The following is a 22,375-nucleotide window of genomic DNA, read 5'->3' on the forward strand; positions in this document are numbered from 1 at the left end:
GCACGCATGCCAGACGAGCGCGCTACCGCTTGAGCCACATCCCCAGCCCCCTTAATCTAGCTAATACAAATTGCTGTACAATTTATAAAAAGCTAAGAGACACTTTTTTTTTGGTAAACTTGGTAAATTCAGTTAATGGATCACTCTCTGGAATCCATTACAAAACTAGTATATAAAAAGAGTTGTGACCTGATTCTAAAGCTGAGTATTTAACTTCTGGGAATAGTATAAGTATCAAGAAAGGGGAGTAGGAAAAGAGGAAGAACTGAAAGATGAAATAGAGAAAAGACAAATTCTGAAGGGTCTAATCATAGACTGCTTTTAGTCTCAGTTCTGTGAGATGACAGGGCCTGCCTTCCAGTGCCATCCAAGTGCTTCATGCCATATTCATCCCACTCTTCCAAAGTATTAACAGGAGGGGACATTGATTTCCCCATCATTCACAATCTTAGGTTTACCTGCCACCTGCAAGATGTAATACTATATTTATATCTCCAGGTATGTAATTTTCCCACAGTCCTTTTTAATACTATGCAAGGCATCTTAGTTTCTTATTGTGACTCTTGTCATTCCCAGAAATGTCATCTGGAATCTGATCCTTAAAATTCATTTCCAGGTGGGCAGAATGGCTCGTAACTGTAATCCTAGCTACTTAGGAGGCCAAAGCAGGAGGATCAAAATGTTGAGGCCAGCTTAGGTAAAGTGGTGAGACACTGCCTCAAAATAAAATAAGGGTTGGGCATTAGCTCACTGATTGAATGACTGCCTACCATGGGTTCAATCTCCAACACAAGGGGGCAGGGGCCTGAGGGAAGAGCAAGTATTCTAGCGAAGAATAGAGAACTCTTGATAGATTTAAAATAATAATCTGTCCACCCCAAACACTGCTTTTCACATTGGACCTTAGGAATAATGTAACTAGGGTGAGAAGCTTTTTCTATACAGGATGAGATGGTAAATATTTTAGGTTTTATGAACCCTTACAATCTGTCATACCTACTCAACTCATCATTATGTAATTCTGCCATTTTACTGCCACAGTTTAAAAATAAATGATTATGCCTGTGTTCCAACAAAGCTTTCTGAACACCCAAATATGAATTTCATACAATTTTCAATGTGTCATGAAAAAATTTTTTTTTTTTTTTTTTTTTTTGCAACCATTTAAAAGCATAAAAACCAGGGGCTGGAGTTGTGGCTCAGCAGTAGAGCGCTCACCTAGCATGTGCAAGGCCCTGGGTTCAATCCTCAGCACCACAAAAAGATATGTGTCCAACTACAACTAAAAAATATATATATTTAAAAAAAAATTCCTTGCTCTTGGGTCATACAAATACAACGGTTGGATTCACCTCTGTATAGCTTGCCAACCCCCAGTATATATCTGAGGATAAAAACAACTAAAAATTGAAACCTCTCACTGTCAAAATCCAGGCACTTGCTGAGTGATTAAAAGAAGAAAAGTGGGTATCCATAGATGCTAGAAAACTAAATTCTTAAAGCACAGTTTTCTCTGGTCATCTTAGGGGGGTCAACTCACAGAAAGCAAAAAACTATTTTTAGTAAACTGAAATATTTGGAATCTTGATCTCTATCAAGACATCATGTAAGAACATGAATTACCTCTATTGTTGGAGGGGAAAAGAAATGAACGCACGAACTCCTGAAATGCGGAAAAAGGGCAAAGACAATTAAATGTTTTGCCTGAGTTCTAAGACCTTGTCCTACTAGGCAATCCAGGTCCAATTAGAAACAACATTTAAAAACTCAACAAAAGGAAAGAAATCCTCCCTTGTAATACTCAGTAAATAAGTATTACTCAGTAAATAATGTTTAAAATTAAAATAACAATAAATATATCATTTAGTAATATGTCCGTAAATATCGACCCCCCCCCCAAAAAAAATTAAAGTGGCTGCTTCTGGGAAGAAGAAACAATAAGTTCAATTGTTTTCATTATTAGTATAAAATATTTGAAACCGTACATATGACTTTAATACAAAATTTTAAAGATTAAATATTTTTTGCATTACTGAAGATTGAACCCTCAGAGGCGTTTTCCCGTCGAGATACTGCCCCCGTCCTTTTTAAATTTTAAAGACAGGGCCTGGCTAAGTTGTCAAGGCTGGCCTAGAACTCGCGAGCCTCCAGCCTCAACCTCCTGAGTCGCTGGATTGTAGGCACGAGCCAAAATGTCCGTCTTAAAGATTAAATTTTAAAATAGAAAAATTAAAGATGTGAGGTGGAACTCCTTTGCTGTGGCAACCCCTGTGGCGCGGCGTCTCTTTGTTCTTCGGAAATTCAACCTCAAACCGTCCCGCCCCTTCCTCATCCGGAGCGGTAGGCGCAGCAGTGGCTGAGCGCGAGCCGATGCCCCGCCCTCCCACTGAAGAGCTACGTTTCCGGCCGGTGAGGCAACTCTTGGAGATGCTCCGGCGGCGGTAGCGGCTGCAGGCCGTAGCGGTGCGCAGCTGGGCCCCGCCCCCTGCGATAAAGCGTCCTCGTCACTTCCTGCTTCCTTTTCCCTGCTGGCTACCGGGCGCGTGAGGGATTTGCTTGTGTGCCGAACTCCTCGGAACCATGGTGAGCCTGGCCTCCTGCTCTCTACCTCCTACCCCTGTCCCAGCCCCGCCGTGCCCCGCAACACCGCTGCTCCCTCCGTGTTCTCAGAGTCGCGGGCTGCCCTTGTCTTCTGGGCCCACCGCACATGGAGCGAGTCGCGGCGTGAGGCCTGCGCGGGTTCAGCCGGTAGATTCCTCCATGCGGGCGGGAAGGAGGAATGGGCCTAATGAGGCGTCCTTTTTCTGTTCCGCCTTTCAACAGTCTGGGGACTACGAGACTCGGGTCTTATCCCTAGCGAAGAAGTTTCTAGTGCCCGCACAGCGCCGCCCTCCTCCTGGAGGCGGAGTCTGGAGGGCCGTGAAGGAGCCGCCCTAGGGTGGAAGATGGAGGGCGCCCTCCTGGCCGTTGTGGAACGAGTAGCCTTACACCCTCTCACTACTCGTCCTTAAGTTAATATTGTCGCTAGTTTGCCCAGACACTCGATTTCTCTGACTTAACTATTTATACTTGGCGTCCTCATGTAAGTCCTTGATGATGGTTGCTTAATTTGTTTTAAAATTACTGTAAATGAATATTCTCTTAAGATGCCTACTTCTATATGTATTGGAAGGCACTAAAATATATATTGTTAGAGAGTATGGGTATTCATCTGCAGTGAGCAAGCCTGTAATTCCAGTAGCTCTGGAGGCTGAGGCAGGAGGATCACAGGTTCAAAGATATCTTAAGCAATTTAGAGACCCTAAGAAACTTGAGGAGACCCTGGTCAGAATAAAAAGGGTTGAGGATATGACCCAGTAGTTAAGTGCCCCTGGGTTCAACCCTGGTACCAAAAAATAAAGAGCATCCGTATTCTTGATTTTCCTTTTTAGGCATCCCTTTCCCTTGCACCTGTTAACATCTTCAAGGCTGGAGCTGATGAAGAGAGAGCGGAGACAGCTCGTCTGGTAAGCCCATTCTGCCTTGTTCTTATAAAAATACAATTGTATTTTTTTTCTATGATCAAAATTCTGACAGTCTCAGATTTTCATTTCAGTCATCATTTATTGGTGCCATTGCCATTGGAGATTTGGTGAAGAGCACATTGGGACCCAAGGGCATGGTAAGCAAAAATAGCAAATTTTTTTGTTTTGAGATAAGGTCTTAAAATTTTGCCCAGGCTGGCCACAAATTAAGTTTTAATATTTTTTAAAGCTCTTATTGGAGATATAGTTAGTAACTTTTTTTAAAATCTTTTAAGACTTAAATTTTATAAGCGGTAAATATGTTCTTTTTTGCTAAGAACAAAATATGTCCTGGATCATTATCTCCAGTTCCATGCCTTTCCCTGGTGGCAACCAGTGTTATTTGTATGTCCATTTTTTCAGTATTTTCCTGTTATGTTCTGACATAACATACATACATGCTGTTTGTGTGTACTTTTTCTGTAATTACTCTTTTAAATTCCTTTCAGAGTAAGTAGATACACTATCTCCTCTTTAACTGTCAAATAGTATTCTGTAGCTTGATTATAACTTTACTTGATGGAAGCTTCTGTTGTTTCCATTGTTTTGTATCACAGTGCTGAAACAAATCTAGGGAGGTCTGATTCTCCTTGTGTTTCTAATGCCTCTGGGGATAGATAATGAAGATATGATAGTGGGGTATATGCATTGGAAACATTTGATGGCCAGTAGCTATCCGAGGTATTTACATGTCAGCAGTATACTGCTGAGTATACTGATTGATTCATGCATTCTTGAAGGTGTATTTATATCTTAACTTGAAATAAATATGTTCTTTTTAGGACAAAATTCTTTTAAGTAGTGGACGAGATGCCTCTCTCATGGTAACCAATGATGGTGCCACTATTCTGAAAAATATTGGTGTTGACAACCCAGCAGCTAAAGTTTTAGTTGGTGAGTCTGAAGATAATACTATTTGGTTAACATTTTGAAATGTTTTCTAATAGGTTGTGTTGACTGATACTCAACACTTTTTAATTGATTGTTACTATTAAAATACAGTTTCAGAAGAGCCATGTAATTGTTGGTGATTATCTTAGTCCATTTTGTGCTGTTATAACAGAAACCACAGATTGAGTAATTTATAAACAATAGAATTTCATTTGGCTCATGGGTCTAGAGACTAGAAAATCCAAGGTCTGGGAACCATGTCTGGACCTTCTGCTCTGATATAACATGCTGGTAAGCATCACAAGAAAGAGATTGGGGATTTATGTTTCCAACACATGAACTCGGGGAAGGGGGGGCATAATCATACCATAACAGTGGTAAAAATTTTTTTATTTCAGACCTAAAAGCTTCCCCAAATTTGTCAGGTGAGGAATCTATGTTAGTGAGAGTAGATTGGTAGTGGGTATTTTTGTATAACTTAGTAAGCTACAGAGAAATAATTTTAACTTTTCTTTCTAGATATGTCAAGGGTTCAAGATGATGAAGTTGGTGATGGCACTACCTCTGTTACTGTTTTAGCAGCAGAATTACTAAGGGTAAGAGCAACTGAGAACTCTGGCCTTGTTATTTGTTACTATGGTTTTGAATAAATGATTAAGTCCATTGTAACTATTATTTGTATAACTGTTTATTAATAGGAAGCAGAATCTTTAATTGCAAAAAAGATTCATCCACAGACCATTATTGCGGGTTGGAGAGAAGCCACAAAGGCTGCAAGAGAAGCTCTGTTGAGTTCTGCTGTTGATCACGGGTTGGTATACCAAAATACTACAGTTCTAAAATTCTAGTCTAAAGAATGCTGAAAAGCATACACAAGTATGATTCTGCTTCACTCCACCCACCAGTCAGACCCACATCAGCCTCCAGAGATAGCCACCAAAGTGAAAGTTTGTGTTTCTAGTCTTTTTACATGTAATAAAAAATAAAAATGCCCCCAAACCCCAAATACATCGTGTAGAGGGTCTGTTAGCATCTTTTTAAACTAGTTGGATAACAGTTACATTTCTTAAGTGTTAGTAATCTCTGCAATATTACTTTTAATAGAGTTAAACATTTGCATATAGAACTAATGGAATTTCTTTAACCTATTTATGGTTGGAGATTTGTGTTCTTGATAATTTTAGTTATAAAATAATGTGACAGACTTGTTATCCAGGAACTTGTTTATACAATTGCTGGGTCCAAAGGTGAGTACATGTTTTAAGGCATTTTATGTACATTACCAAATAAATGTTCAAAAAATTTTATTTATACTCCCAGTACACTAATTGTGTGATAATGCTTTTTTCCCCATGCTCTTGGCAACATTTGATTTGTGTGTGTGTGAGAGTGTGAGTGAGTGAGTGCCCTGGGGATCTAACTAAGGGGCACATCCCCAACCCTCTTGTATTTTATTTAGAGACTGTGCCCCTCGATTTTGCTGAGGCTGGCTTTGAACTCAGTATCCCCCATCTCAGCCTCCTGAGCCACTGGGATTATGGGCGTGTGCCACCGCACCCAGTACATTTAATATTCTTTTGATTCTCCCTCCATTCCTGCCCCCTTGGGCAGTTTGGTGGAGAAAACCTACCCTTTAATTCACTACTCTGTGAATTTTGGAGACCTGGCTAGGGTAAAAATATCTATGGATTTATGGCTATCTAGATAAACTTTGAAAAGTAAAATAGGGTTGTCTACTGTGAGCAAACATTTTAATAACAGGGTTGGTTTTCTTTTTGTTTCTTTTATTGCTTTTTATTTAGTTCTGATGAAGTTAAGTTCCGTCAAGATTTAATGAATATTGCAGGAACAACATTGTCCTCAAAACTTCTTACTCATCACAAAGATCACTTTACCAAATTAGCTGTAGAAGCTGTTCTCAGACTGAAAGGTTCTGGTAATCTGGAGGCGATTCATGTCATCAAGAAGCTAGGAGGGAGTCTGGCAGATTCTTACTTAGATGAAGGTATGTATGGGTGTCCAAATATGGGAAAGAAGTTTGGATAAGCTTCTGAGAGGCTGAATACTGAATGAGTCTTGATTTTAGTTAATGGGAATTTGTGACAATTTACAGAGCCAGAAAACTTAACTTTGAGAACATATACATTGCAACCATTTTTCATTTTAATCTATTTGTTAAATACTGACAGTGTGCGTCATCTTCTTATACCATTCCTGCATTTTTCTGATAACTTCTAGATTTCACTTTGTACCATGAAATTATTTGCAGTCTAGTGAAGAGTAGTTGTAATTTTCTTTTCTTTTTTAATTTTTTTGATGGACCTTTATTGTATTTATTTGTATGTGGTGCTGAGAATCGAACCCAGTGCTTCACACATGCTAGGCAAGCGCTCTATCACTGAGCCACAACCTTAGTCCCTGAGTAATTGTAATTTTCTTTTGCTGAAAATTAGGTACTCTCAAATAGCACTTTTTCTAGTATTACGTGTGTCATCCAGGAGGGATCTGGATAAGTCAGACCATTTAGTAGTTAGCAGGTTACTGAGGAAGTGTTCCTTCTTGTTTTAAGAAGATCCTTTAACTGACAAATCTATGTGGTTTATGTTCTGATAGATAGGATTTATAGATCTGTCTATCTATTTTTTATTTATTTTTGATACTGGGGATTCAACCCAGGGGTACTTGACCACTGAGGTACATCCTCAGTTGTCCTTATTTTTTGAGACAGGGTTAAGCTAATTGCCGAGGCTGACCTTTATATTGGGATCCTCCTGTATGACTAGGATTATAGGCATGTGCCATTGCCCTTACTAGAGGGTACAGTTTAGCATGGTGTTAAAAAGCAACTTCATGTTGTATTTGCTTCTCAAAATGTTATATAGAAGATGTAGGCATTCTCCTACAGGGAAGAAGAAAATTATTACTTTAAAAAATAATCTGCTTGAATCAAATGTATGAAATATGATATGTCAAGAGCTCTGTAATGTTTTGAACAACTAATAATAAAAAAGAATCAAAAAAATAAAAATAAATAAAAAATATTTTTAAATTGCATTTTATATGTAAGGACTAGTATTTTTTTGTAATTTTAATTAGTTATACATAACCGCAGAATGTATTTTGATTTATAATACACAAATGGAGTATAATTTTTTATGTATCTGGTTGACACCATTTGTGTCATCATACATGTACCTAGGGTAATGATGTCCTTCTCATTCCACCATCTTTCCTACCCCCCGTGCTTCCCCTTTCCCCCCTCCCCTTTGCCCTATTCAAAGTTCCTTCATTCCTCCCATGGGCGCACTCCCCCGCCCGCCTCATTATAGATTAATATCTACTTATCAGAGAAAACATTCAGCCTTTGGTATTTGGGGATTGACTTCACTTAGCATGATGTTCTCTAACTCCATCCATTTATCTGCAAATGCCATGATTTTATTCTCTTAATACTGAGCAATATTCCATTGTGTATGTATATACCACAGTTTCTTTATTCATCTATTGAAGGACATCTAGGTTGCTTCCACAATTTAGCTATTGTGAATTGAGCTGCTATTAACATTGATGTGGCTGCATCGTTATAGTATGCTATTTTTAAGTCCTTTGGGTATAGACCCAGGAGTGGATAGCTGGGTCAAATAGTGGTTCCATTACAAGTTTTCTAAGGAATCTCCTACAAATTAATTGTACCAATTTGCAGTCCCACCAGCAATGTATGAGTGTGCCTTTTCCCCTACGTACTCGCCAATAGTTATTGTTGCTTGTATTCTTGATAATTGCCATTCTGACTGGAGTGAGTTTTTTTAAAATGTATTTATTGATCAATTGTATATCTTCTGAGAGTGTCTGTTCAGTTCCTTAGCTCATTTATTGTTTGGGCTATTTGTTTTTTTGGTGTTAAGTTTTTTGAGTTCTTTATATATCCTGGAGATTAGTGCTCTACCTGATGTGTGTGTGGTAGAAATTTGCTCCCATTCTGTAGGCTCTCTCTTCACCTCACTGATGGTTTCTTTTGTGGAGAAGCAATTTTTTAGTTTGAATCCATCCCAGGACCTTGTGCATGCAACCATTTATTGATTCTTGCTTTTATTTCTTGTGCTTTAGGATACTTGTAAAGGAAGTCAGGGCCTAATCAGACATGATGAAGATTTGGGTCTATTTTTTCTTCTGTTAGGTACAGGGTCTCTTGTCTAGTTCCTAGGTCCTTGATCCACTTTGAGTTGAGTTTTGTGCATGGTGAGAGATGGGGGCTTAATTTCATTTTTCTGCATATGGATTTCCAGTTTTCGCAGCACTATTTGTTGAAGAGACTATCTTTTCTTCAATGTATGTTTTTGGCGCCTTTGTCTAGTAAGAGATAACTGTATTTATGTATTTACTTATTTTGTCTCTGTGTCTTCTGTTCTGTACCACTGGTCTACATGCCTTTTTTGGTGCCAGTACCATGCTGTTTTTGTTACTTTTGTTCTGTAATTGTCTAGTATTTCTTAACAGGACCTGATAAGTAGTGGAATTCTATTTAAAACAAGGTTAGAAGGAGGGGGAAAAAAGGGATAGTAGCACAAGCACCTGCTGTTCTTTGTTGTCTGCCAGGCAGTGCAATAGGAATTGTAGTTCTTTAGTCCTTGTGATGATGACCCATTGAGTGAATAGTTTGACTGAAAAGAGCAGAAAACTCAATAAGGGAAAAGTTTCTTATGCATTCATTTCAAAGAAGCCTGGAAAGATAAGCAGTACTGAGTTCATATATATGATGGTACCAAATCTCCACAGCTAGGTTAGTAGCTAGTATTTCTTTGTCTGATTCTATTTCTATTTGACAGATGTGTATTTATGCTTGATGCTTAACCGTAAATCAATATGCATCAGGGACATGATTGGACAAGTTTATCCAACTCATCTCTTATCCATTATTTTTAAATTTCACTACCAGCTTCAAAGTTTTAGGTTTACCTTTTACTGTCTGTGCTGTGCTCTGATGTTTTCTGTAATTTAAATAACCCACTAAATTGATTTTTTTGATCATTTTTCTAATGGGATGGTTTGTAGGTTCTAGGAGCTTGGTAAATTGAACTTGAATAAATTCTTTGAATTAATCATTTCATAAATGAAGCCTTTTAATACTATTATGTTTATTGTAGGATTCCTATTAGATAAAAAAATTGGAGTAAATCAACCAAAGCGAATTGAAAATGCAAAAATTCTTATTGCAAACACTGGAATGGATACAGACAAAATAAAGGTATGTAACTATTTTTCTTGAAGTTGTAATTGCTGGTTGCTGTAAACTCAGGCTGGGAATCAGATGCATTAAAAAGCTTAAAATGTGTGTATGAATATATACACACATGTACTTTTCTGTATTTAGAGACATGGTGTCTCTGAGCTGCTTAGCACCTCGCTTTTGCTGAGGCTGGCTTTGAAGTTGGGATCCTCCTGCCTCAGCCTCTTGAGCCATTGGGATTATACATACCACCATGCCTGGTTTATACATAGTTTTTGATAGTACATAAAAATGTTGAAATATGCAGTGGGACTTAAAAAGATTAATAAAACTGATGCTGTGTATATGTTCTGATGTGTGTTTCTTTGTCTTAGATATTTGGTTCCCGGGTAAGAGTTGATTCTACAGCAAAGGTTGCAGAAATTGAACATGCAGAAAAGGAAAAAATGAAGGAGAAAGTTGAACGTATTCTTAAGCATGGAATAAACTGCTTTATTAACAGGTCTGTGTTTGTATGTGTTAATGATACTTTTTTTTGGGTGCTAGGGATTGAACCCAGGGCCTAGTGCATGCAAGGCAAGCACTCTACCAACTGAGCTATATCCCCAGCTCATTAATGGTATTTTTAATGTAAAAAATGATTTTTTCCTCACAAAAATTATGGAAGTACTTCATATTGAATTACTTGTATTAGTAATGTTACTTAGAAACTAGTACATATTATGTTTACTTTTTAATCTTTTTTGGTACTGGGAATTGAACCCTTATCACTGAGCTACATCCCCAGTCCTTTCTTAAATTTTGAGACAAGTTCTTCCTAAGTTGCTGAGAGTCTCACAAAATTGTCTAGGCTGATATTGGACTTGGTATCTTTCTGCTTCAGCCTCCTTGGTCTCTGATTATAGGAGTACTGTGCCTTGTTACAGTACATATTTTTTAATATTATAGATTTTCATAATTAGATGTGATTTCCACATACTCTTAGCAGGCATAGAAGTCACTCACATTTAATCTTTACTTTCTTGGCTGACTTGGTGTGGCACAGATGAAGAACATTGTACAGTAGTCGCCCCTGCTCGGCGTTGGATATATTCATAGACCCCTAGAGGATGCTTGAAACTACGGATAGTACTAAACCCTTTAGATACTGTTTCTTGGTTTTCGGTTTTTTCATTACATGTTTGGGATGAAGTTTAACTTACGAATTAGGCACAGTATGAGATTAACAACACTTAATACAACAATAATAAAGTAAGACAGTTAAACTGTACTTTCACATGTTATGTGAAGGTGTTCTTGATTGCCCTCTCTCAGTACCTCATTGTACTGTACTTATCTTTCTTGTGATGATGTGAGATTTATGATAACAGTGCTTATGTTTGAGATGAAGTGACTTAGGCATTGTGCCTTAATGTTTGACTGCAATGTAAGGGTTACTTATATAGAGAGATCTTGATTGTTGATTTAATAACCTAGATGGCTACTAAGTGACTAAAGACAGGTAGAAAACATTGTGGAGACATGGGACAAAGGTGTGATTCACATTCTGGGCAAGACAAAGAAGGACAATGCAAGATTTTAGTAGGCTATTTAGAACCAAACTATTGGTTTTATTTTTGGGCCTCAATTGACCACGAATAACTGAAGTGTGGAAAAATGAAATCACATAAAAAATTCTTTAACATTTAAATTTTATTGCTGTAGATTACCAGGAGTTAACGTATATGGACATCAATAAGGTTTTTGATGCTTTTCTGCTAAATTAACACATTTTCTTTCTTTTTTTGTTTTCGTTTTGTTTTGTACTGGGGATTGAACTAAGGGGCGCCCAACCACTAAGCCATGTTCCCAGCCCTTTTTATTTTTGAGACAGGGTCTCAATAAGTTGCTAAGTCTAGCTTTGAACTTGACAATCCTATTTTAGCCTCCCATCTTGCTGGGATAAGTGAGAAATGGTAACTTGTTCTAATTTGTGTGTCTGGTAAAAAATATCTGCATTCTTTTTAGCTTGTTTTGCGAAACAGCAGTTTTGAGCATAATGTTTTATATGTTTTATTTTCAGGCAATTAATTTATAATTATCCTGAACAGCTTTTTGGTGCTGCTGGTGTCATGGCTATTGAGCATGCAGATTTTGCAGGTGTAGAGCGCCTGGCCCTTGTTACAGGTATGTATAAGAGGCATTAATTTCTTTTTGAGTTTTTTTTATGGTGCTAGGGATCGAACCCAGGGCATTTTGTATGCAAGGCAAACACTCTACCAATTGAACTATATCCCCAGCCCAAAAGGCATTGATTTCTAATAAACATAATAGTCACTCAGATTTATTGGACATTACTATATGTGATTCATTGTTGAAAATATGAAGAAATCCCTGTAAGGAGTTCAGAGTTTTAGAGTTATTCTGAAATCTTATTGAAGAGTTATTCTGAAATCTCATTTATACTTTTGGAAGTTTGTAATTTAGTTACTTTTAACTGCTGAGTTGCATCCCAGGCCCTTTTTATTTTTAATTTTGAGCCAGAGTCTTCCCCAAGTTGCTGGGGTTGTAGGCGTGCACCACCACACTTGACTAGTTACAGTATTTTTAATACAGGTTGAATATTTTTTGTCTGATTGGGACTTTGAAGCCCTTTAGATGTTGGATTTTATTTTTTGATTTAGGAATATTTGCATATATATATAATGAGATAACTTGAGGATGGGACCCAGTTGTAAACATGAAAGTCATTTGTTTTATGTACATCTTGTACTCAGTCTGAAGGAAATTTTATGCAATATTTTGGTGCATCTGTGATCCATCACATAAAAGTTTTGCTGTTGTGTTCATGTTCAAAAGTTTATATTTTGAATTTACAGCTAATTTAGGAATGCTTAGCCAAAATAATGTATAATGCCATAATGCTATGCCAAGTTATATACAAGGTTCACCATGGCTGTAGATTTCTTTTTGTTGGTGTTACTATTTTAAAGATAAATCTTTTTTTATATGTTAATTAACCTTTGTTTTAGTCATTTACTTATATGTGATGCTGAGAATCAAACCCAATGCCTCAAACTTGCTAGGCAAGTGCTCTACACTGAGCCACAACCCCAGCCCTGAAGATAAATTTTTTCTTAACAGTTTATAAGTTTAATTTTCTAAATATAGTCTAAGCAAACTATTGCTTAAGGAGTAGTTGAATGCTTCTACCCTATGTAATACAGTTACAGTAGTAACCTTTAATGAACACTTTGTGCTAGAGTAAAGTATGTATACTTAGTTTTTCTTAATTTTTAAATTTTTCTGAAAGTAATAAATGTTGAAATAAAAAGTTCAGCAACATATGATGAAAGTGTATGCTTAACACCCTTGAGTGGAGATTTGAGTGATATAATCCCAATTGTGTCAAATAGAAATTGTGTTTACAAATCAGATAGTAATCTGTGTCTTTCTTGTTTGTTTCTTGTTGCAATAATGATTTCTACAAGTAGTCACTAAGTAGCCCTAGAAAAACTTAAGTTTTATTTTTATCATCTAAATTTCATTTGGGTCCAATAAGTAGGTTGGAAAGTTGGTTTGGAATCTGGGAATGAGAATTGAGAAGACCTGAATGTTGGAAATATTAGAAGAAATTAGGTGTACTAACTTGGAAAGTATTTGTCACCTCATCCCAGAATGATTTCTTGTTTTACCTTCCCCCTCCCTCCCTCTCTTCCTTCCTTCCTGCACTGGAGATTGAACCGAGGGCCTCATATATGCTAGGCATATGCTCTAACACTAAGCTGCATCCCTAGTTTTTTATTTTTTATTTTGAGACTGGATTACTAAATTGCTGGGCTGGCCTCCAACTAGCAGTTCTTTTGCCTCAAGCCTTTCTGGTAGCTGGGATTATAGGCATGCACCACCATGCCTGGCTCGGAATGATATATGAAGCCATTTTTAGGAATTTGAGAGGCATAATCTTCCTTTGACCTAGAGACATTTTCCTTTTGTTAATTACTTGGAAGTGGATTTACCTGTTTTTAAAGTTCTTTATAAGCCATGGTAAACTTGATGTGTAAGTTAACACATAAAACTATAATGTTCATGTTGATGTAATTGATCTTCTAATGCAAGAAAATAAAGACATTTGAAATAAATGTATGATATGTCAAGATCAATGTAATGTTTTGAGCAACCAATAAATTTCTGATGTTTTAAAAAAATAAAGACATAAGAAATATGGATGATAACACAATTCATAGAGCAAATTGATATCATAAGGACTTAGTACGTGAAATTGTCACATATATTCAGAAGAAAATTTACTGCAACAAGCACAACTCTGGCTGTGAAATTGACCTCATAATCAGAGCTAAGTATCAATGTGTGTGAAAATGATTATTGCAAATGTCAAGAAATGTCTCATAAGCAGATATAGAAAGATGAAATGAACCTTACCAAAAGTTCAATTATTTTTGGATGTGATGTCCCAGATACTTATTGTCTCACATCTATAATACAAGTAGTCTCAAGAATTGTCAACCAAAAGTAAAAAGATTATATAGATTATGAGTATAAATTTGTAGAATTTAGAACAGATTCTTTGTCACTTCTTGGTAAAATAATTGCTAGTCATGGTGGCACTTGTCTGTTTTCCCAGTGATTCAGGAGGTTGAGGCAAGAGGTCAGCCTCAACTTAGCAAGACCCTGTTTCAAAATAAAAAATAAGTAAAATGGTCTAGGGATGTAGTAAAATGCACCTGGTTCAATCCCTGGTACCCCAGCCCCCTGCCCTAAAAGAAAAGAAAAAAAAATAGGAAAAGAAGGTTTGATTGATAATACATGAAATCCACATTATTAAAAGAGAAAGAACATAATTTTTAAAAAAGGATTTTGAAATGGAAAACTAGCTTGCTTTGATCAGGGACAGGAAAGGAAGTAGCTGAAGTTAAATTTATAGAGCATGGAAGATGGAAATTAACTTGAAATAAGACATAAGAACTAAAATGAATTCACTCTTTTTTATACCTCGGTAAGTTTTGCTGTGGGAAATTCTCAGTGTGCATTTCTCCCTTTTCTAGGCCTTACTGGGGCTTTTTGACATTTCAGTTATTGTGAGAATTAGAGCTATCAAAGGCCCATATTGTAAGCAGTTCAGAAATTCTTGTCAAAGTTAGTCAGGTGCAGTGGCGCACATCTGTTACCCAGCAGCTTGGACGGTTGAAACAGGAGGGTTGAGAGTTCAAACCCAGCGCCAGCAAAGAGCTCGGCACTAAGCAACTCAGGCCCTGTCTCTAAATAAAATATAAAATAGGGATGGGGATATGACTAAGTGGTTGAGTGCTCAGAGTTCAATCCCTGGTATCCCTCTGTCCCCCAAAATAGTTAACATAAATGAAATATCTGGTCAGATATTTTTATTGTGTCCTGGGAAATTGTTTTATAAAATTTAGTATTCTGGATTGGATTCAGAAGAGAATTAGAATTTAAGTTCAGACTTTAAAAGGTAAATTTTTTTTTAACTTTTGATTTAACATTTGGGGAGTAGTATCCCACAGCGTGCATACAGGACTAAGCGAGACTACTTGGATATGAATCTCAGCTTCAGTTTATACTAGCCATGTAACTTTACATAAATCACTAAACCTGTATGCCTTCTTTGTTTTATTTTTGTTTGTGGTGCTGGGGATCAAACCAGGGCCTCACACATGCCAGGCAATCTGTCTACCATGAACCACATTCCTAGCTTCCTGCCTCTTTTTTTGCAATGTGCAAATCAGATAATTAACCTGTTGCATACAGTTGATGTGAAGAATTAGTGTATAGTGTAACTGATATATAGTAAGCAATCAGTTTTTTTTTTTTTAAATTGTAGATGGACACAATTTATTTACTTTTATGTGGTGCTGAGGATCAAACCCAGTGCCTTATACATGCTAGGCAAGAGCTCTACCACTGAGCCACAACCCCAACCCAGCAATCAGTTTTTAAAATGTAGTTAATACATTATTTATAAGTCTATTGTACACATCTAATGTTTATGTTCATAGGTGGAGAAATTGCTTCTACCTTTGATCACCCAGAACTGGTGAAGCTTGGAAGTTGCAAACTTATTGAGGAAGTCATGATTGGAGAAGATAAACTCATTCACTTTTCTGGGGTTGCCCTTGGTGAGTTATTATGCCCTTGGTATGTTGTTATTATGTATCTATGGTTCCTAAATCTTTTCTAGGCTCCATTGAAGTGGAAAAAAAAGTTACTATAGTACTAGAAAATGTTATTAGTCTAAAATCTTTTTTGTGTGTGTGTGTGTGTGTGTAGTGCTGAGGATTGAACCCAGGGCCTTATGCATGCAAGGCAAGCACTCTACCAACTGAGCTATATCCTCAGCCCCAAGCCTAAAGTTTTGAAAAAGCATATTTTGAAGTAAACTTCATATTTATTATGCCTTTTATGAAGAGTGCATATTCAGCTTTTAGTTTTCTCTATTTTAGAATCACTATGAATATAAGTTAGGAAAGAAAATGCGTAACAGAATATATCAGCTTTCAAAATCCAAGAATGTAAACAACACCTACATAAATCATAGAGCGCATAATTTTCGTGTTTATGACTAATTTGTCACTATGATATAAGAATATTATGTTTTAATTTTAGGTGAGGCTTGTACCATTGTTTTGCGTGGTGCCACTCAACAAATTTTAGATGAAGCAGAAAGATCTTTGCATGATGCTCTTTGTGTTCTTGCCCAAACTGTGAAGGATTCTAGAACAGTATATGGAGGAGGTAAGAATTTGGAAAACATTAAACACTTTAAGAAATAAAAGTATGATTTGGTTCTTAGAAACTAAATGTATTATCTTTGCATTTAGGGTTTTTTTTTTACAATTTTTCTCCCCACTTGCAGTACTGGCAGTTAAACCCGGAGGTACTGTACTACTGAGCTACATCCTTATCCCTGCTTTTTTTGGAGACGGGACCTCTCTGTGTGTTGGGCTGGCTTCCAACTTGTGATTCTTCAGTTTTAGTCTTCAGAATTAGATGGGTTTACAGGCATGCACCGTTGTGCCTGGTCTTTGCACTTAATTTTAAAGCACTTGGCAATATCTGAAGGGAAGTCAATAATTCAGTACCATGAAGATAACATTAGCAATATTTTAATGGAATTTTTATTCATAGGCTGTTCTGAGATGCTGATGGCTCATGCTGTGACACAGCTTGCCAGTAGAACACCAGGCAAAGAAGCTGTTGCAATGGAGTCTTATGCTAAAGCACTGAGAATGGTAAGCTAGTAAAAATGAGAAATTTCAACTTAAATTTTGTGGCTATTGATGATTTTTAAATGAGTACATTTTACATCCTAGACAGCAAATGGTCACTGTTGTGGCTTTTTTTTTTTTTTAAGTTGTAGACAGAGTACCTTTATTTATTTTTATATGGTGCTAAAGGATCAGACTCAGTGCTTCACATGTGCTAGACAAGTGCTCTACCACTGAGCCACAACCCCAGTGCCTGCCTTGGCTTTAAGAACATTCACCATTTTCAAATTTGATTCTGAATTTTATACCCTTAATGAGCAATAACTAAAAGCAGATTTTATATTGTTTCTAAATGTAGTTTTAAAAAGCCATCTTTCTAGATAGCAGTAAGTTAATGTTTTGTATAGTAAAGTTAATTTATCTCCTTCATTTCATAGTTACCAACCATCATAGCTGACAATGCAGGCTATGACAGCGCAGATTTGGTGGCACAGCTCCGAGCTGCTCACAGTGAAGGCAATATAACTGCTGGACTGGGTAAGAAATATGTGCAACTTTTGTAGTAGTTGACAAAAGTGTCTATCTCAAGTTTGTTGTTTTTTCTTTTTTTTTGGAAGAAGAAAAAGAAGTTTGCATGATAAATGTATAAGATTCCTTTGTTCCTTTTGTAACTTATCTGGGGAAATATTTAACTTTATATTCTCAACATTAACCTAGGAAGTATAAAACCAGTTAGAAGATTGGTAACTAGTTTGGTATATAATGATGCATAAATAATGCTCATATTCTGAAATAAGTGTAAATTCTGCTACTACTATTCTCTTTTTGATACTGGAGATTGAACCCAGGGCCTTATTAAGCAAGTACTCTACCACTACCACTGATCTATATCCCTAGCCCATCTACTATGATTTCTTAAAACTCCTTTTTCTTTTTTTTGATGGGTGTGTCGGGGGATACCTTGGATTTAATCTAAGGGCACTTAATCACTCAGCCACATCCCTAGTCCATTTTTTTTTTTTAATTTTAAAATAGTGCTGAGAGTGGTCTTGAACTTGTGATCCTCTGTCTCAGCCTCCCGAGTCACTGGGATTACAGGCATGCACTGTCATTCTAGCTAATTCCTAATTTTATAATAAATTTATTGAGACATTCTTGAAGGCAGATCTTTAATCCATAGATAAGAGTGGCCAACAGGCAGATTTAATTCAGATTAAAAATTTCTAATAAGCTCTGCAGCATATTATAGGAACAATCTTAGAAAGTAGATAATCCTGTCATTGAATAAGAGAGCCAATTAATCATCTGTCTGAGAAACAATGAAAGGTTGGATAGGTGACTTATAAATTTTCTTGCAGGTGTATGACTTCATAGTAGTTAGCAATAAGCAAATTTTCTGCATTAATTTTATATGTAGGTATAGATAAAGAGAATATTAATGTAAGTGACCTAGTGTTTTGTACAATTAATTGTTCTTTGACATTGTTGCCCTCTGTTAATACAGGTGAATTGAGTAGAATAGAAGTGCCTCTTTTTTGGTACTGGGGATTGAAGTCAGAGTTGCATTACCATTGAGCTACATCCCAGTTCTTTTTTTTTTTTTTTCCTTCATATTGAGACAGGATCTTGCTGTGTTGTGGAAGCTGGCCTCAAACATGACCCCTTGTGCATTGGCCTCCTGAATCACTGAGATTACAGGTGTATGCCACTGCACCTAGCAGTAATTGACATTGGAACCCCCCCCCCCCCCCCGCCGCCTTTTTTGTGGTACTGGAAATTGAACAAAGGCCTCATCCATAATGTTCTCAAATTCCATTCATTTACCTGCGAATTCTTATTTATGGTTGAATAAAATTCCATTGTAAAACATACTGCATTATTTTTATCTAGTCATCTGTTAATGGATACCTAGGCCGATTTCAGAATTCAACTGTTGTGAACTGTGCTGCTATAAACATGGGTATGCCTGGTTAGATCTTTTAATTTTTTTTTTTTTTCTGATGACCTTTATTTATTTATATATGGTGCTGAGAATTGAACCCAGTGCCTCATCCATGCTAGGCAAGCCCACTACCACTGAGCCACAACCCCAGTCCCTAGATCTTTTAATTTTTAAAAAGGCTTTCCTGAATTCTTTTATGAACTAATTTGCTAACTATATCACGTAGTTGGGTGTTGTAATCTTAGACTGTTTTTTTTAAAACGGGTTTCATTTTATTTATTATAAATCATTAAAGATGTTTTGATACTTCAGTTGTTAAACTACAAGTTTTTCTTTTCAGATATGAAAGAAGGTACCATAGGAGATATGGCAATATTGGGTATCACAGAAAGTTTCCAAGTGAAGCGGCAAGTTCTTTTGAGTGCAGCTGAAGCAGCAGAGGTGATTCTACGTGTGGACAACATCATCAAAGCAGCACCAAGGTATCAGAGCACTTTTAGTTTCTAGAAAAAATTACTAACACTGAGACAAGTGGAGCACTTTTACTTGATACCTTAGTTAATGAGACACAGAAACATATTTGCCTAGTTAAAAGAGTCCCTATGTTATTTAAAGTAGTCTCAATTCTTAAGAATTTTAAGTCAGGAAAGCTTTTGGGAAAGGGAGCATGAACAACTATGCTAGCTTCTCAGGATTGAAAGGGCACATAAAGAGCCAGATTTAGAAAGTTTAAATATCAGGGAGCTTGGGGGCTAAGGGTAGAGTGTTATAATAACCTATAACCTATGTTTTTTTTAACCAGGATGAATAAGCTTCCATTGTTTTCTGTCCTGGGTATACTTCTATTTAGGCATTTTTAAGCACACATTGTATAAGGTTTCTTTATAGGTTTTATTTTTAGCAACTTAAGTTCTTTTAAAATCTCATTCACATAGAAATGGTTAAGGACAAGCTGAGCCCAGTGGTTTATGCCTTTAATTGTAGCAACTCAGGAGGCTAAGGCAGGAGGATTGCAGATTTGAGGCCAGCGTCAGCAACTTAGTGAGGACTCTCTCTCAAAGATAAAAAGGGCTGGGGAGGTAGCTTGGTGATTTAGGGTGCCCTGAGTTTCATCCCCACTACTCAGTGCTCCCCCGCCCTCTCCCCTCCCCCCCAAAAAAAAGGGAAAGGGTTAAAGGGAAAGATGAAGATTCAGTTAATGATTTTCACTTGCTCTTAGTAGTTATTAGTCATTCATATTTACTATTAGTATTGGTTCAAGGAGATGGGAGAGTATAGTAGTTTGGACCAGGATATTGTGGTAAGGGTGATGAGAAGGGATTGACTGTGGATCTATTTTGAAAGTAGAACCAGTAGGGTTTTAATTATGAGTTGGATGCAGGGTGTGAGAGGAAAGAGAATTAAAAAATATTTCAAGGATTTTGCCTGAAGAAATGAATTTCTTTTGTCTGAAATGCAAAGACTGAGAGAAAGAGGGAAGGCAGATAGGGGTTTCAAGCCAGGAGACTGCTTGAGTCTCTACAAGTGAATGTCGTAAATAAGGGAAGAGTTTTTAAGAACTGAGTGCTGCAGAACTCCTATAAGTTCGGAAAGATGCAGAGCATCCAACAGAGGACATAAAGAAGGAATAAACAGATGTAGAAAATTATTAATCCTGGGTAAGGTGTATGAGGATTTGTTATACAATCTACTTTTATTTACATTTGAAACTTTTTTGCAATAACAAAATTTAAAAGTGGGTTGGGAGGGATGTCACTTAGGTAGTAGGACAACCAAGGTAATTTGTATCTCCTTAACTAAGTGAAGAAGGTTCAGGTGCAAGATCACATAGCCTAAACCTACCCATAGAAATCTTCACAATAACTCAGTGTCCTCAACCACATTTGAAACGTATATTTTTGCAGTAAAGAAACATGAATACTTTTACTTTTAGCTTTGCCAAACTCATTTTTCATATGTCTTTTTCTTTTTTTTGGTACCAGGGCGCTCCACCACTGAGCTACATCCCCAGCCTTATTTTGTATTTTATTCAGAGACAGGGTCTCACTGAGTTGCCTAGCACCTCAATTTTGCTGAGGCTGGCTTTGAACTCAAGATCCTCTTGCCTCAACCTCCCAAGCCAATGGGATTACAGGTGCATGCCACTGCGCCTGGCCATATTCTTTTCTTAACCACCAGAGAATGTGCTTTTCAGATTAGTGCCCAGTGATAACTGGTTAATAAATTTTTTTGACATGGTTAGGAACCTAGTTTGCCCACAAACTACTGAGTTGGAAGGTGTTTATTTCTGTATGACCCAAATTTAATACTATGTTCTTTGAGTCTGTTCTTTTACTTTTCTTTACTGTTTTTTGTGCCTTTAGAAAGAGTGTTTCTGAATCATGAAGTTAAAAATTTCCCTGTATCCTTATCATCTTTTCTCCTCAAAAGATCCTTATATGTCCTTACTCTGTGGTCATTAGAGAATAAAAGTTGTGAGGGATATTTTTGTTATAGTGTCCTGCCATTTTTTGGACTTCTGGTTAAAGTAATTGTGTCTAGGGCTAGGGCTGTAGCTTAGTGGTAGAACACTTGCCTAGCATGTGTGAGGCACTGGATTCGATTCTCAGCACCACATACAAATAAATAAAATAAAGGTCCATCAACCTTATTAAAAACACACAAAAAAGTAATTGTATCTAATACAGTAAAATTTCCTAAGATGTATTAGTAAAAAACATGGATTAACCCTTTTTTCTCGAGAATGTTCTTCTTTTGTTTTAATTTGTTTTTTTAGGTATACATGACAGAGTGTGGAGTGTGTATCTTAGGTAGGGTGTTTGGATGAGAAGTTGAGAATAGCATATATCCACAGGCCTTTGCGTTCCACAGATTTTCTAATGGCCTCTAATAACATGCTACTTGAAGAATGTTAGTCAGAGGTAGAAACATCCTTTGTAGGAAATTTGAGTTCTAATGATTTTAATAAAATTAGAATTCTGGTTATCTGTATGTAGTATAAAACTTTGGTTAACATCATGCTTTTCATCTTTGACATTTTTCTTAATTGTATGGTTTTTCCTTACAGGAAACGTGTCCCTGATCATCATCCCTGTTAAGCATTCCCAAATGCTGTTGATCTCTGGACCAGTTCATAACAAAGTTCTATTCGAAAGATTTCAACCTTTAGAAGAAACCTGTGGAATCGATGGCTGGCTGTGCCCATTATATCCTTAAGTTTGGACATTAGCTGACCTTCTGTTTTAACGTGGGTCTAATTTATTTGCTGTTTCATTTTCCATACAATTCAGTTGATTTAAAAGTTCTCGTAGCGTGCATTAAAATTTTGAACAATTACTTAGTTCTTATGTCTTATGATCTTTGTGTAACCTATTTGAAATATGCTTAACGGAAGTGAATGATTGCATTTTCAGTATAGAGTTGATCCACTTAATGATTAACCTAGTGTGTATGAGGCCTTGGGTTTGGTTCCTCAGTACCACAAAAACTAAAAAGACAAAACTGGAGATTGAATCCAGGAGTGTTTTAC

General features: G+C 36.8%; 1 protein-coding gene across 1 annotated transcript; it reads left to right on the plus strand.

Annotated features, from left to right (window-relative positions):
- Positions 1-2,400: 2,400 nt before the first annotated feature.
- Positions 2,401-22,186, plus strand: CCT2 (chaperonin containing TCP1 subunit 2). The gene is made up of 16 exons (XM_081311794.1): positions 2,401-2,583; positions 3,432-3,506; positions 3,596-3,661; positions 4,346-4,457; positions 4,974-5,050; positions 5,153-5,265; positions 6,257-6,459; positions 9,599-9,699; positions 10,056-10,183; positions 11,744-11,847; positions 15,696-15,815; positions 16,303-16,431; positions 16,825-16,928; positions 17,342-17,441; positions 19,187-19,328; positions 21,914-22,186. Exons 1-16 carry the CDS (start codon positions 2,581-2,583, stop codon positions 21,942-21,944), a joined length of 1,608 nt encoding a protein of 535 aa, XP_081167920.1. The 5' UTR covers positions 2,401-2,580; the 3' UTR covers positions 21,945-22,186.
- The last annotated feature ends 189 nt before the right edge of the window (positions 22,187-22,375 follow it).

The sequence above is a fragment of the Spermophilus citellus genome, assembly GCF_964194105.1.
Source record: "Spermophilus citellus genome assembly, chromosome: 10".
Classification (NCBI taxonomy): Eukaryota; Metazoa; Chordata; class Mammalia; order Rodentia; family Sciuridae; genus Spermophilus; species Spermophilus citellus.

Excerpts from the sequence above, each read along its gene's own strand:
- CCT2 (XM_081311794.1), top strand. Across the intron at positions 3,507-3,595 it reads GAGCGGAGACAGCTCGTCTG|TCATCATTTATTGGTGCCAT; the intron begins GTAAGCCCATTC and ends TTTTCATTTCAG. Across the intron at positions 15,816-16,302 it reads CTTTTCTGGGGTTGCCCTTG|GTGAGGCTTGTACCATTGTT; the intron begins GTGAGTTATTAT and ends TTTTAATTTTAG.